The 14,363-nt window shown below is 39.3% G+C and overlaps 1 protein-coding gene across 5 annotated transcripts in view; it reads right to left on the minus strand.

Moving 5' to 3' along the window:
• Positions 1–14,363, minus strand: part of ATF7IP (activating transcription factor 7 interacting protein) — a 181,281-nt gene that overhangs the window by 19,080 nt on the left and 147,838 nt on the right. For all 5 annotated transcript variants that reach the window (XM_067559658.1, XM_067559659.1, XM_067559655.1 and 2 more), the window contains exon 11: positions 12,181–12,259. In XM_067559658.1, coding sequence (XP_067415759.1) covers positions 12,181–12,259 — 79 coding nt within the window. The remainder of the gene's footprint in view (positions 1–12,180; positions 12,260–14,363) is intronic.

The following is a 14,363-nucleotide window of genomic DNA, read 5'->3' on the forward strand; positions in this document are numbered from 1 at the left end:
CACCTCTGAACTTTTAAAATACATTTAAAAACAAGTTTCCACATCTGTGATCTCATCAAATGTTATTCTTAGCAGGCTCAGACCTGGCCAGTACTTGGATCAGCAGCCTCCAAAGAAAATATCCAGGTGGTACAGGAAGTGATACTAAGAATTTAGTAGGTTGCATTTTTCTCTCTAAGTCAGTACTGACCCAGCATGCAGAAAAGATGCTGTGGGCTAGAGATGCCAACTTTCAATCAAAATTGATTGACTGTTCAAGATGTATTGTTATATCAAGTGGAATTTGCTCCACATTTACGAGGAACAAAAAGTCCAGTGAAACAAGTGTTCAGTAAAAGAAGTGCACATGCCGTCTGTCACAGGTGTTTTTTTGCTCTTTTCAAAGTGAACGTTGATAACATCTGTTCAGTGTTTCCTGAGAAATTCATTTAGAACCCTGACTTATTGGAAATAATCTTCTAGGTCCAAGAAATATATAGGTGTCACTCTTGACTCAGAATACCATTCTGTGACACCACTGAGGCCCTAGATCAGAGTAAGCAATGTTAAGTGTGAGTGATGTCCTAGATGGTTACTAAGAAACAAAATCTTGAAGGCCTAAAATCAAGCCTAGACAGATAAAATGTTCAATATAAATTGATTTTAAAGATGAACTGAAATACTTTTAATTATACACATCTTGTGTTAATCACAGAGCTATCTGTTAGACATAAAAAAACCAAGTAGGTCATCCAGCTCATCTCTCTGCCAATGAAATATTGCTCCTTACAATTTATATATGTATCATGTCCAATCTAGTTTTAAATGATCCAGCGGATGAGGCTTCTTCCACTCCACCATAAACTAAATCTCTAAGGAATTTTTTCCTGAAGTTCAGCTGAAATTTTCCTTTGTTCATTTTTTAGTGCTCCTAATTTTGATCACTTAGACTACTAAGCCATCCCTCTCCATCCTGGGCATTTACTAAGGTTACACAAAACCTACTGGTTTTAGCTCAGATTTCAGTAATCAAACATCCAATAATTGGGATCTCACAAAACATTTTCTTTTTAACATCTTAGGACTTTCGGTTGAGCTATGGCCATTTAACATAGAGTTTACTCCTTAATGTATTTTTAGTATCTAATACAGTCTAGATGAAGATGTCTCAGAGTTACAAAAGTCCTAAAACAAATATATTTGTCTTACTGACTTATCAGCACAAGGTGTTAAACGTGCAAATTTCTAGATGTCCAGCATTCTATGGCAATCCATATTAGAACTACATCTTTATTTAGGTTCTTATACAGTTTCCATTGCCTTGGTATCTGAATGCCTAAATGCAATGCATTATCATAAAAATCCATACAGGAAATCCTTAAAAAATGTAAAATGAGCAAGTGTTTTCTAAGCATTTCCATTCACTTTTAACTTTATTTACATTTAGTTTAAATTTTGTTTAAATACTATTATCAATTTTAATTTACCTGTCACCTCTGGATTACAAGAACAAATACAGATGAAGTAGTAATGGGGTAATAAGTGACTTGGGGTAGGATTTTCAAAAACTCTCAGCATCGACCTAACTAGCATTAAAAGTGGCCTCAATAGGAAGAGTAAGGCCAACATTGAACACACTTTTGATACCCCATCTTTAGATCTTATAAGTAGGAGCTATTTTTCAGTTTCTATTTCAGTGTTTATTTTTGGCTACTTGAATAAATAAATACAAATTTGTAAAAAAATCATAAAAGTCCTTTTAAACGAAGTCTCATTTAGTGTCTGCGTCCCATGTTAGTGATACCACATAAAAAAAGCCGCTTGTTACCCTGCTCTTGTACGCAAATAAGACGTGAACACTGGAGAGTGCAACCAAGAAGTGTTCTACTGGACAATGGGAATGGGCTGTAAATTCCACTGCAAGTCTCTCTAAAGGAATCTTCTTTCCCTTCCTTTCACAGTTTACTATTGTTTTATCGGTGTATTATTGATTTAAGATGAAAACCAGAACTGTTATGTTGCCAGATATTTGCAGCATTAAAGCACGGATTGGAACAATTTGAGTTTCATGGTGTTTGCTCCCCATTACTTCCATTTATTTTCCTCCTTATCTATTTTCAGTCTCAGACTCGTCATTATCCTATCCTTTTCTCGGATCACTTGTCACTTCATGCAAGTTGCACTGTGGATATCTTGATGACTTGCACTGCCATCATCATAGTTTCAAACAAATATTGGTCTACAGGGTTTTCTAGTGTTTTGATTTGTTCCCAAAAATCAAAATGGAATAAACGTAAACTGAACATTTAAAATCTCTTCTAAAGTTTGTTTCATCAAAATGTACTCTGGGACAGTTCCAAAATACATGCAAATGTGAACTGAAGCGTACCATACTTAAATCTCTCGCTAAACTAGTCTGAATATTAGCTTCTTATTTTCTGGAGGATTACAAGTGTCCAGAAGAATCTGGCTTTCATTTTACAGTTAAATTATCTCCAAAATTCAGAGTCATTCATGTTCTGAATGGTTTCATGCAGCTTGTTCCAGTCTTCTCATTTGAAGCTTTCTGCAATTCTTGTTCTCATTTTTCTGTAATATGATATGGTATAATGCTTTTTGTTCACCAACATGTATGTAAATATAGTAATTGTTTTCATCTTCCTTAAGCTTATGTACTGTATTCCTCAGTTAATAAAGGAACTTCTGACCTGTGAATGTTTTAAAAAGTCTGTTATAACTAGTACCCATTATGCCTCATTTCAAAGGCATTCAACATACTTTTTTTTTTTTTTTTTTTAATATTGGCAGGGGGAATGGAATTGGTCTGTTCTGATTAAATCCTTTGTCTTTAACACTTCCCATTGGTGGAAGTCTTTTACATCATAATTGTTTGAAAAGTGGTAAATTGTGTCTTCTTATCCCTATTTCAAGTATTAGTTTCAGCACACATTGCCTACTTTATAATTAAATCTGTTGGGTTAACAAAAATGGCAAATTATTTAGTGAATATAATTCTATTTCTTTTTATTAAATATGCATTTATGCTTTTTCTTTTAACCTGTTATCCTGTCAAGTACTTCAGCTGAGCTCCCTTATAGTGTAGATTAAATATTGCAAGATCTCTCTGTGACTTAGGAAAAATTAGATACAACATATCAGCTACCTAACTATATAATGTTAAGCCACCTTGCCTAAAATTCTAAATACTGTAAGAGTCATCAATTGTCAAGAATATCAGACAGTACAGCACATTCATCTTTATGGATTTTATCCTATTCAGCAGTTATAATGGAGGAGTTTTCTACCTCTCTCTTGAATGGCCACCTTAAAACAGTAATGTTTTTGCCATAATTTCTAGGCATAAATCCTTGAAAGGTCCATTGAAAGTTCACTTCATGAGATTCCTGGATGCAATTCACCAGAAAAATATAGTCTCTCTTCTGTTATTCTTTAATCTGAATTCCGAGATTGTGCTGATTGCCTGAATATACAAGAACTAAGTATTGACAGTTCAGGTTCAGTTAAATACAGCAAAATGCCATCAACATATGTCCATTATGGATATGTCCATTCAAGTCAATTCAACCTATGCCTTTTTCCGCTCTGCTTTTCCAAGCCAGTGATTTTATCCTGATTGGGAACAGGAAGTATAAAAGCTGTCTCTTGTTCCCTTACTGTAATTAGAAATTTTGTGAATTATGTTCCTTTTCCTTGAATTAGTATGTCTATCTATTTTGTATATATACAGGAAATTCTACTTCACTCTGTATATTCCAATTCAGCAGCTACTGACAAAAGGAAAGAGGCTATTATTTTTTTTTAAATGTAGTGCATTATATTAAGTGCTAGTCTTAAATGATCAGATACATGCTTTTCGTATAAATTGCATTTGGCTTCAATGCTAGAGTTGCCAACCATCCAAGATTGTCCTGGAGTCTCCAAGAACTAAAGATGAATCCTTAATTAAAGATTATGTCATGTGATGGAACCTCCAGGGATACATCAAACCAAAACTGGCAACCCTATAATAGTGCACTACTGAAGATATATTTTTCTATTCTAACTATAGGCAATTTAGTAAACATTTTGGCATTTAAATTGAATCGTGAGAAATGTCTAATTTAATTGGGTACTTTCTTACATTTGTGATTATCAAAATCAGTGCTGTTTGCCATATTGCAGGGAAATACTCTCCTGTCTATAACCTTCTACCACGCACTGGAGAGTAGAGGGGCTCAATCAGTGCAACAGTGCAATCAGTATTCCTCTACTTCTTTATTCACAGAAACAAATTCTGTTCTTAGCAATATCAGTTCACGGAATTCAATTAAATTACTCTGGATTTACACTCATATGAACAGAATTTGGCCTACAGTTCTCAGTTCTTGTGACAAAATTCAGCCCTGGAGTAATTAGCTGCAATTTGGTTGAATTAATCAGTTATTAAGAGACAGAGCTGAAAGCTTAATGCCTGGTCTTTAAATGCAGCTGCATTTATTTTAGAGTTAGAAGTTGCTTTACAGTGTCATGTCTACTACATGCTCTGATTGTAGTCTCTATTTTTGGTGCCACTTGTTTTCAATATTTTTTTGCTTAAAACAAGTGCAAAGATCTATTCTGGGGTAGCAGTTAGCAATTCCAAAATACAATGTGTAATCCATAATTTTATGATTATTTTGACACATATAGACCTCTGTGAAACTTAAAATTTCTTTTGTCTGGTGGGCTTAGTTCCAGGCCTAGGGATATAATGCTGATCTGTTTCTGTCTAAATGTCTGTTTAAAAAGCACTGCTAAAGCCCTCCCAGATTGGTCTCTTTGTAATTGTTAATGGGGTATTTTTAAAGGATGGAGGAGGATTCTCCATTTGGTAACTATTTAGCCATTGGGATTATGTTTTGATTCTGGAGTTGCCTGTGAATTACTACACTAGTCTTTCTTTCTGGTCTTTTTCTTTTTACGTAATGCGATTGGTTCCATGAGATTTAGTTCACCAGAATAATCACTCTTTTTTCTTCTGCATAAAAACAGTAAATACACTTGCTATATCCATTCCTGATTTGTGTATTTCCTGTAGCACAACAAAATCACATTTATTTTATTTCTAGTACGCTAATATTTTTGGCCTGTGCCCTGGTGGAGCGCACTGCACCAGCCAACTGATAGGCAATGGAGATGCATTTGCATGATTCACTTGAAGATTCTCTGTGACAAGATGGTTTGGGTTTTAGATGGGCTGGAAACAGTCAGAGATGGGGAGATACCCAGAAATGCTTGGTCCTTTCACGGCAACATAACCAAGTTTGCAGTTTCTTCTCTCCTGGCATCAACTGTGGCTTTAGGAAGAAGCCTGTCAAAGTAAATCAGTTGGTCTGGGTGGAAACCTCAGATCACCTTAGGGACGATCTTGAGGGCTTGGAGTTCACCAACTCTCCATGCTGAGGTGATGGCCACCGAAAGACCACCTTGATGCAAAGATGGTGTACAGAGCACTCCAAAAGTGGTTTAAAGGAGCATGACATGCTGATTTTGCTGCCAGGTGGACCGTGAGAGTTAAGTGCCCGTCCTCTCTGCCTCAAGAACTGCATATAATCAGGGATCTTGAGTGCTAGTGCCTCCATTGGGTCCATATTGTTTTGGTCTACTCATAGAAAATCTTTTCTGTTTCAAGGAGTAAGTTTTCCCAGTGGAATACTTCCTGCTTTGTATGATGTAGGTAGTTCAGCCAGAGAACTTTTCTGAACATGTGGGGAAGAGTCTTTATCAGATTTGCTCAAAAAGCCAACATCAAAGCTGTCAGGTGTAATAATCTGACCTTTGTTCTTAGATATTTTGCCTGAGCAAGCTAGGAAATGTATGGGAAGCCATCTGGAAATCTTCAACAGGTCTGACAGACAAAACTGTGTCTGCTAGGGGCCATCAGGATGACCATAACCTTGTCGTGTCTGATCTTGGATACTACTGTGGGGAACAGGGGAATTGATGGAAAAGCATCAGCATCTTCAAGACCACTAAAGGAGACAGGTGTCTGGTAATGAGGGATGGTGTCTCATAATTCACAAGGAGTCCTAACAGAAGAAGCTGCAGCTCTCGCACCACCTAGTGGTCCATGGGTTTGGGATGGTGGAGGAGAGCTGGGAGGAAAAACTTGCACTGGAGGACTGGTTTGCACAGAAAGGGAAGCAAGCAATGTTCCAGGCATGAGTATCCTGGGTGGAAGAGAGGAAGGACACTTTGTCAGGAGATGAAGACGAGAGATCTTTTGGGAGCAATCCGGGGACTGGTGTTGCTCTGCCCCTGGTTCTCGTTCTTTGTGGTACTCTGGTGTAAGTGGTCTAGCCAGGGACAATGGTGTGTGACCTCTTTCACTTAGAGTGTGGTGGAGACTGGCTTTTTGATACATGAAACTATGAACCCCAATAGGGCCACAGCAGCATGCCATAGGAGTACAGCTGATTCACTGGGTATTGGTCGTCTCATGCCAGTCCTGGTAAGATGGTGGTGGCTAAGCCCTGTAGGTTAAGACAGCAGATCTCTCCATGGTGTTGGCCACTGACCTCAGGGTTCTCTACTTGAAGATGCCCCAGTGATGGCGAGCAGACCTCATGAAAAGGCAGTGCTGAATTGTATGGCACTCTTGGTACCAACCTTTGAACTGGTATCAGTAGGTGCTTCAGTACCAATGACTGTCACAGTTCTCCCGTGGGTTCATCCTCTTTAGTAAGCAACAAAGCAGAGGAGTGCATTACTGGAGCAAGCAGGGGTCTTTTGTGCTGCAGGCTCCTCTTTTCTCCCCAGCCCTTGAAGCTGTGCACATCCTGGTGGATTTATCTCCAGAGGTTTTATTTTGTCTGCCCTTATGGGAGGACACTGAATTCTGCCTGGAATCACTGTCTCTGTATTCAGAGTTGTCTCTCTTCGAGCCTAACTTTGATGCCACTACTGTTGGGGTTGGTATCGGATCTTTTATTGGTGCCATCTTCTTTGCGCTAGTATTTGGTATCACTTTTCTTCTAGATGGGTTGCTGGATGATGTTGGCTTGTTCACTTGGCAAGATCCTGGAGCTAGCCCAAGAAACCTTCCTGGATTGTTTTAGAAGATGAGGCTTCATCCTAAAGCAGTGGTTCTTAACCTTTCCAAACTACTGTACCCCTGAAGCCTGAGTCCCACCCCCACAGGGCTGAGGCATGTAACTTAGTTTCATGGCGCCCCTGTGGCTCCAGGCAATTGCCTTTCTTGCCACCCCCAATACCAGATCTGCAATTGCGACCCCTCTAAACCCCCAGGTTAAGAAACACTGTCCTAAAGTCTTTGCAACTTACACATCCTCGTGGAGAATTATAGGCACAAAAAACATCTGCTCAGTATAGGACACTGTCCTAGGCAAAACAGACACATACCGTGTCAACCTTTTAAAGGTGATTAGCCCATCCAAGGAGACTGCCATGTTAAAGAGCCCTGAACAGCGGCGAATTTACAGGGAAGTCTAGCTGCCAATACTTGGTCTAGATGGTAGATATGATCACAGCAGTTTTGAGTCAAGATCAAAGGAGTTCTGACCGTTTTCTGATTTGTGGGTTTAGCCAAAGCTAAGAACTAATGGGAATTGGCAACCTTACTTTTCCTTCTCCAGAAAAAAATCCCTTCATTCCATACTCCTGATGAGCTGAAGGGAGATTCCTTTTGGAAAGGGAAGCCATCAGAAGGAACCTTTGCCTTCCCTGAGAAGGTAAGTGTCCATCAGGGGTTGTATAAAATGTTCTGTCAGGGATTTGGCTGAAAGGGAGGGGGAGACAGAAAAACACCACTACAAAACAAAACACAAACCCACACAACTGGAGAAGATTCACTAGAGAGGTCTACCAGAGCACCAAGAATCTACATAAAATAATATAATAATAATAGTTCTGTAAACCGATCATAAAGGTCTAAAGATGGAGCTAGAGAATTCTCCAGACAACTAAAATAGACACTGAAGCTCTTGAAGATAGAAGTAATTTGCAAACCAGAAGATAGTTTATAGCTGGCCTCGAAGATGTCACATTTTTTCTTTGAGGATCGCTGAAATTCTTCCAGCATGCCAATTAAATACTCTGACAGAATGAAGAGACTATATTGCAAAGCTGAGTTGTCAGAGTTAAAGGAGCTGTGAAAAAAAGTCCATCCTTTACTCACAGGAAAGATGTGTTGGCATAGGTTGACACAGTAATGTGATCTACTTTAGGACAAATATCACATAAATCTCCATTTGTTCTTGTTGGTACCTTTTGCAATGTATTAATTAGACTGGGTAGCATCAACTTGGAACACAAATGTTGTAAAATAAAGTTAACTAACTTCTCAACTGAAGACTAGAATTAGATGACACTGATAAAAAACTTGAGTGCCTATGCTACATCTTCCACTGTTCCTAACACTGGCAATGAATTATAGATATGAAGTTTTCTAGCATAGACACAGCCAAAGAGTAGAAGTTGTATGACCTTCTTTGTTATGTTTCCTGTACTTTCCTACCAGCTGAGTGGGGGAGGGAGGAGTTGTTCTTGTTTTTTGTAACATTACATTGCTGTTTTCTTGAAGGAAATGCTACAACATTGTTGCAATACCTTCTACAAACAGGGAAGAAAAGTAATACTGATATCTGGAGAAGGCATCCAGAGTATCTGTGTGGAACTTCTTCGGCACAGCACTAACGCTGCAGATTATCTTGAGGAACCATTATTAGACTTTAAATGACTAGATTTAAGGGAACAATGCAATACACTGCAACTATAAGACTCATATTAGTTAAAAGGTTAATTCTAAATGGCTTACGTATCTGGTTTACAGTCGGTAGGAAGTTTTTGATGCAAAAACTTTAAATCCACTTATCATTAAGAAATACCCACTTTGGAAAGCTGTGAAAATTGTAGACATGTAGGGATGGAAGATACCTCAAAAGGTCATCTATTTTATCCCACTGTGTGGAGGCCGGACCAAGGATACATAGATCATCCCTGGCAGGTGTTTGTCTAACCTGAACCACCAATAATGAGGATTCCAGATCACCACCTCACTTGGTAACCTATTCCAGTGCTTAATTATCCTCATGTTAGAAAGTTTTTCCTAATATCTAACTGAAATCTCTCTTGCTGCAGATGAAGCCCATTACTGCTTGTTCTACTTTCGGTGGACATGGAGAACAATTGATCACCATCCTCTTTATATCATAACTGAAGACTATTACCAGGTCCCCCCCTCAGGTTTTCTTTTCTCAATATTAAACATGCCCAGTTGTTTTTTTAACCTTCCCTTGTAAGTCAGGTTTTCTAAACTTCATATAATTTTGTCTCCTCTGGACTCTCTCCAGTTTGTCCACATCTTTCTTACAGTCTGATGCCCAAAACTGGATATAGTACTCCATCTGAGGCCTCACCAGTGCTGAGTTGAGTGGGACAATTACCTCCCATGTCTTACATACAACATTTCTACTAATACACCCCAGAATGATATTAGTCTTTTCAACTACTGCATCACATTGTTGACTAATACTCAATTTGTGATCCACTATAACACCCCATATTCTTTTCATCAGTATTACTGCCTACCCAGTTATACCTCATTTTGTATTTACCTATTTGACTTGCCTTTTTACAGTAGAACTTTACACTTTCCTTCACTGAATTTCTTCTTGTTGATTTCAGACCAATTCTCCAATTTATCAAGTCATTTTGAATTTTAATCCTATCCTTTAAAGCACTTGCAACCTATCCCATCTTAGTGTCCTCTGCAACTATTATATGCATACTCTCTACTCCATTATCCAAGTCATTAATGAAAATATTGGATAGTGCTGAGGACAAATCCCTGCGGTACCCCCCTAGATACATCCTTCTGGTTTGACAGCAAACCATTGATAATTACTCTTCGAAGACAATCTTTCAACCAGTTGTGCATCCACTTTATAATAATTGAATCTATCCACATTTCCCTAGTTTTCTTATAAGAACGTTACATAGGTGTCATGAAGCTGCTGACCCCTTAAAGGGAGTCCAGGCCCAAGCTGACCATGATGAACTAATTTAAAGGGGATGACCCCATCGAGGCAGTTAATTGAATGAGCATGTAGGCCTCACAAAAGGCCCAGGACTCAGTTACATGGAGGTGCTCACAGACAGACATTCTCCTCAGAGAGAGGAACTCCCAGAGACCACAGGCCCCAAGAAGGAGGAGCTGTGGAACCACTGAGCCCAAGGGGAGAGACTTTTCTTCAAGGTTATTTGGCTTTTAAAAAAAAATAGAGCGCCAGCAGGGGAATTTTGTCTTGTACCCTTTTGGACTGTATGGAATTCTTAAGGTACCCTTAAAGAAGAGAAACTGAGGCGGGGAGTGCCCGCAGTGCTACATGAGGTCAGCAACGGGCACTACAAAACAGGAACCCCACACAGGAGTGGGACTGTGTCAAAAGCCTTAGTAAAATCACATCTACTATTTCCTTCCTATCCACTTGGTCAATAACCTTGTCAAAGAAGGAAATTAGGATGGTTTGGCATGTTTTTTTCTTGACAAATCCATGTTTGCTATTACTTGTGATCCGCCAGGTGCTTACAAATTGATTATTTAATAAATTTGTTTCATTCTCTTTCCAGGAATTGACGTCAGGCTAACGGCCTGTAATTCCCTGTTTATTCTTTGTTCCTCTTTTTAAAGACAGTTATTTCAGTCCTCTGGAACTTCACCTGTTCTCCATGAGTCCTCAGAGATAATCTCTGAACCTTTAGCAACTGCTTCAGCTAGTTCCTTAAGTACCCTAATCAGAATTTTGTCAGGCCCTGATGACTTGAATACATCTAACTTGTCTAACTATTCTTTAACCTTTTCTTTCCCTATTCTGGTTTGTGTTCCTTCCTCCTTATTGTTAATATGTATTGAGAGTATAGGGATGTAAATATTGGTTACAAAAGGTAACTGTTTAAACTATTCAAATGATATTGGTTAACCATTTAACCAATATAATTTTATGGGCCCCCCCACTCCATCCTCTCCCCTCAGCCCCCTGGGTAGTACCCCTAGCTCGGCTCCACAGGGGACCCCATCTCAGACCAGTAGTCCCTGATGTTTTGCAGTGGGACACTCTGCAGCACCTGCACCAGGGCCTTGGCCTCCCCAGAAAGTAGCAGCAGTGTGGCCACCCCCGGCCTGGCCCGATGCCATCACCATGGAGACGGAGAACCCGCACTGCTGGTTAACCCCCATGCTGCCGGTTAACGAATAAGTATTAGTCTTAACAGTTAATTGTTTAGTATTTTACATCCCTAATTGAGTGTGTGGTCATCATTAACCTTGTTAGTGAAGACTGAAGCAAAATAAGCATTAAACGCCTCAGCCTTCTTGGTGTCACCTATTATTAGCTCTTCTTCCCTGATAAGTAATGAACCTACATTTTCCTTTGTCTTTTTCTTGTTCCTAATGTCCCTTACCTATGTGTAACTCATTTTGTGCCTTAGCCTTTCTGATTTTTTCCCATGTGCGCTTGCACTATTCTTTTGTATTCATCCGTAGCACTCTGTTCATGTTTCTACTTTCTGTAGGATTTATAGTCCCTTATAATTAGGGTGGATTACAAATTAGATTGTTCCATAATTACCCAAGATTAAAACATAGTCATCCTTGAAAAATATATGGGGATATGTTCCCTTGGAAGAGAGAACTCTAGTGAGTGTATACATAGGTCAGTTCAGGGAACAAAAGGCTGATAATGTTACTGCTGTTTTATAGTTTACTGCCCCTAATATGCATTATGTCACTAAAAATAATCTTCAATTCACTACAAATCTAAGTGCCAAGAATTTGAATAGAGCAACAGAAAATTTAAGTATCTGTCAGTATAATGTAAGAAGTCAATCCCCCTTTAAAATTATGTCCTAAGAGTAAGGAAGGATCTTAATAGAGTCTAGCTGGATAGCAACAACTGTTAGAATAGTTGAGGGAAATCTGAAAACTTAAGAAAGTTTACAACAAACCATGATTCCCTTTGCTCCATGTTTACTTCAGAAACCTTTAATTTTGCAGAAATTTCTTGTTTATTCAACCATGGCAAGTAGGAAATAAATTCCCCCAAAATAATTGTTTCTTTTGATCATTCTTCTCAAATTGGTAGGATGAAATACTAATGGCTAACCCAGTTTTCCTCACCACTAAACGGATCTCTTCTGACTTACCTGGGGAAGAGCCATCATCTTCATCATCCAGGGTAAGATCAATGACACCTCCTGAATCACTGCCTGTGACCTTCCCACTCTGAAAGACAAAACTCCTGCATTTTGCAAAGGCAACTCCAGAAAATACAGCAGATAAAGAGGTGCTGGCTGAAAACTGAGGAAAAAGGGGCTGCTCAGAACATAAGCACTGTGACTGGAGAGGGACTGATAGTATTAGGGGAAGGAGGAAATTTGGTTGAGAAGGAGCTGAAAACAGAATGATTGGTATGTAACACCAATATATTATAATTTTGTAAGATGTAGCAGAGAGATATTGTAGTGTTATGGTATTTCATAGATAGATAAATAAATAGTATATAGACACCTTCCATCCAAGAATCTCAGTGTTTTAAGCCAAAATACACAGCAGCTGTGCTTTCCTCAGTAATTCTATGAAACATCAGTGTTGTTATAAAGAAAAAAAAGCAGCAGCAGAGTAGCTTTAACCACCAGAGAAATGCATTAATCACCTTGAAATAAACAGCCCAGACAGTGTGCCTATTATGAAACTGACTTCATACTGAAAAAGTAAAGGCAAAAACCACATGGGGACCTATATGTTTACTGGGCATATCAACACTGACAATTACAAGTTTCCAATTGTGTTCAGCTTTCTGAGGCCATTTCATTAATGTAATTATAGCCATTGGTTGTGTTGGAGTAACATCTAGATGGAGCCATTTGGAATCACTCTTTTAAAGATGATGACCAAGCCTTTTAAGCCTTTATGAGGGCTCAATGCTCTAATAACTGAGAATCTTACCCACCAGAGAGAGATTTTCCTTAGCAGTAAACTGGGTTTCTGCAAAGAAGCATTCAACAAAATCAGGATCCATGTGCTTCTTTCGGCTCTTTAGACTTGCTAGGCAGAGTGACCAACAGCTGGCTTTAAATTTACCCCTCTCCCAATGCACTCTTTTTTGAGACAATAGGAAAGAGATTTGGGGGGGGGGGGGAGGGTGGAGAAGGAATGTATATTTCAGGGTCTCTCCACACATCCTTTAGAGCAGTGTTTCTCAACCTTTTTGATAACAGGGACTGGCTTCCTATACTGTGTCAGGGAGATCTCAGGCTTCCTATACTGTGTCAGGGAGATCTGAGGGACCGGTGCCGGTCCATGAACTGGTCGTTGAGAAACACTGCTCTAGAGAAGGCATCTATGATATGAACTCCTGCTTTCTTAAGCCTGCTGCAAAATTTGGGAACTTTCTTGTTGGTGTGGTTGGTGAACATATGTACTTCTAGAGTCCACCAGTGGCTGCAGATTCAACAACCTTAGTGATTCCTGAACGCCTTGGGATAAACAAATGGGCTGAGAATAAAAGTAACAATTGATCCCAGTGAAGAATGAATATGAAGAAATTGTATAGAACAGGTCTCATGCACGGACTAGTTCAAATACCAATGTGAGTCCTAGAAAATAAAACACATGCAGTGCTGTCATTTGACAGTGGATCATTAGAAGTTTTCTCTATGAATTCTCAGTTGGGCAAACCATGCCTTCCATGATGTTCAAGAGAATTCCCAGAGAGGAGACACACTGATGGGGAAAGGATGGTGTCAGAGCTCTCTTCCTGTTTATTATGAATCCCAAGTAAGGGAATCACCAAACATTGGGATATTTGAATCTAAAGTGGCTGATATTGATGATCTCTTCAGTAAGTCATCCCAACAGGGAATTACCTGGATTTTGCTTTCCCTGATGGCTGCCGCTGCCAGTGCTAAGATCTTTATGAATATCCTACATGGGGCAAGACCAAAGTTGAAAGGGTTTTATTCAAAATGGCTCTGTTTGAGGGTAAAATGAAATAACTCTGATGGGATTCTATATTTGCTATGGGCTGGTTCACAATTACCACGCAATTTGGCGGCAGTCGACGGGAGTTACGCAAACTACACAGAATAGTTTGCGTAACTCCTGTCGACTGCTTCTGCACACTGTTCAGATTGTGCTGAGCTGAAGGGAACAGCGTTCCCGTTGGCTCAGCGCTACGCTAGTTGAGGAGGTGGACTTATTCAGTCGACTTCCTCATCGATTGAGTGGGTCTCACTGACCGCTCAATTGATCATGAAAGATCGATCTGGCGGCGGCAAATTTGCCACTGCCAGTGTAAACATAGCCTATGTGTAAGTATGTGTCTTTT

The sequence above is a fragment of the Emydura macquarii genome, unplaced genomic scaffold, assembly GCF_026122565.2.
Source record: "Emydura macquarii macquarii isolate MOO-44397 ecotype Brisbane River unplaced genomic scaffold, CSIRO-AGI_Emac_v2 contig_2205, whole genome shotgun sequence".
NCBI classification, from domain to species: domain Eukaryota; kingdom Metazoa; phylum Chordata; order Testudines; family Chelidae; genus Emydura; species Emydura macquarii.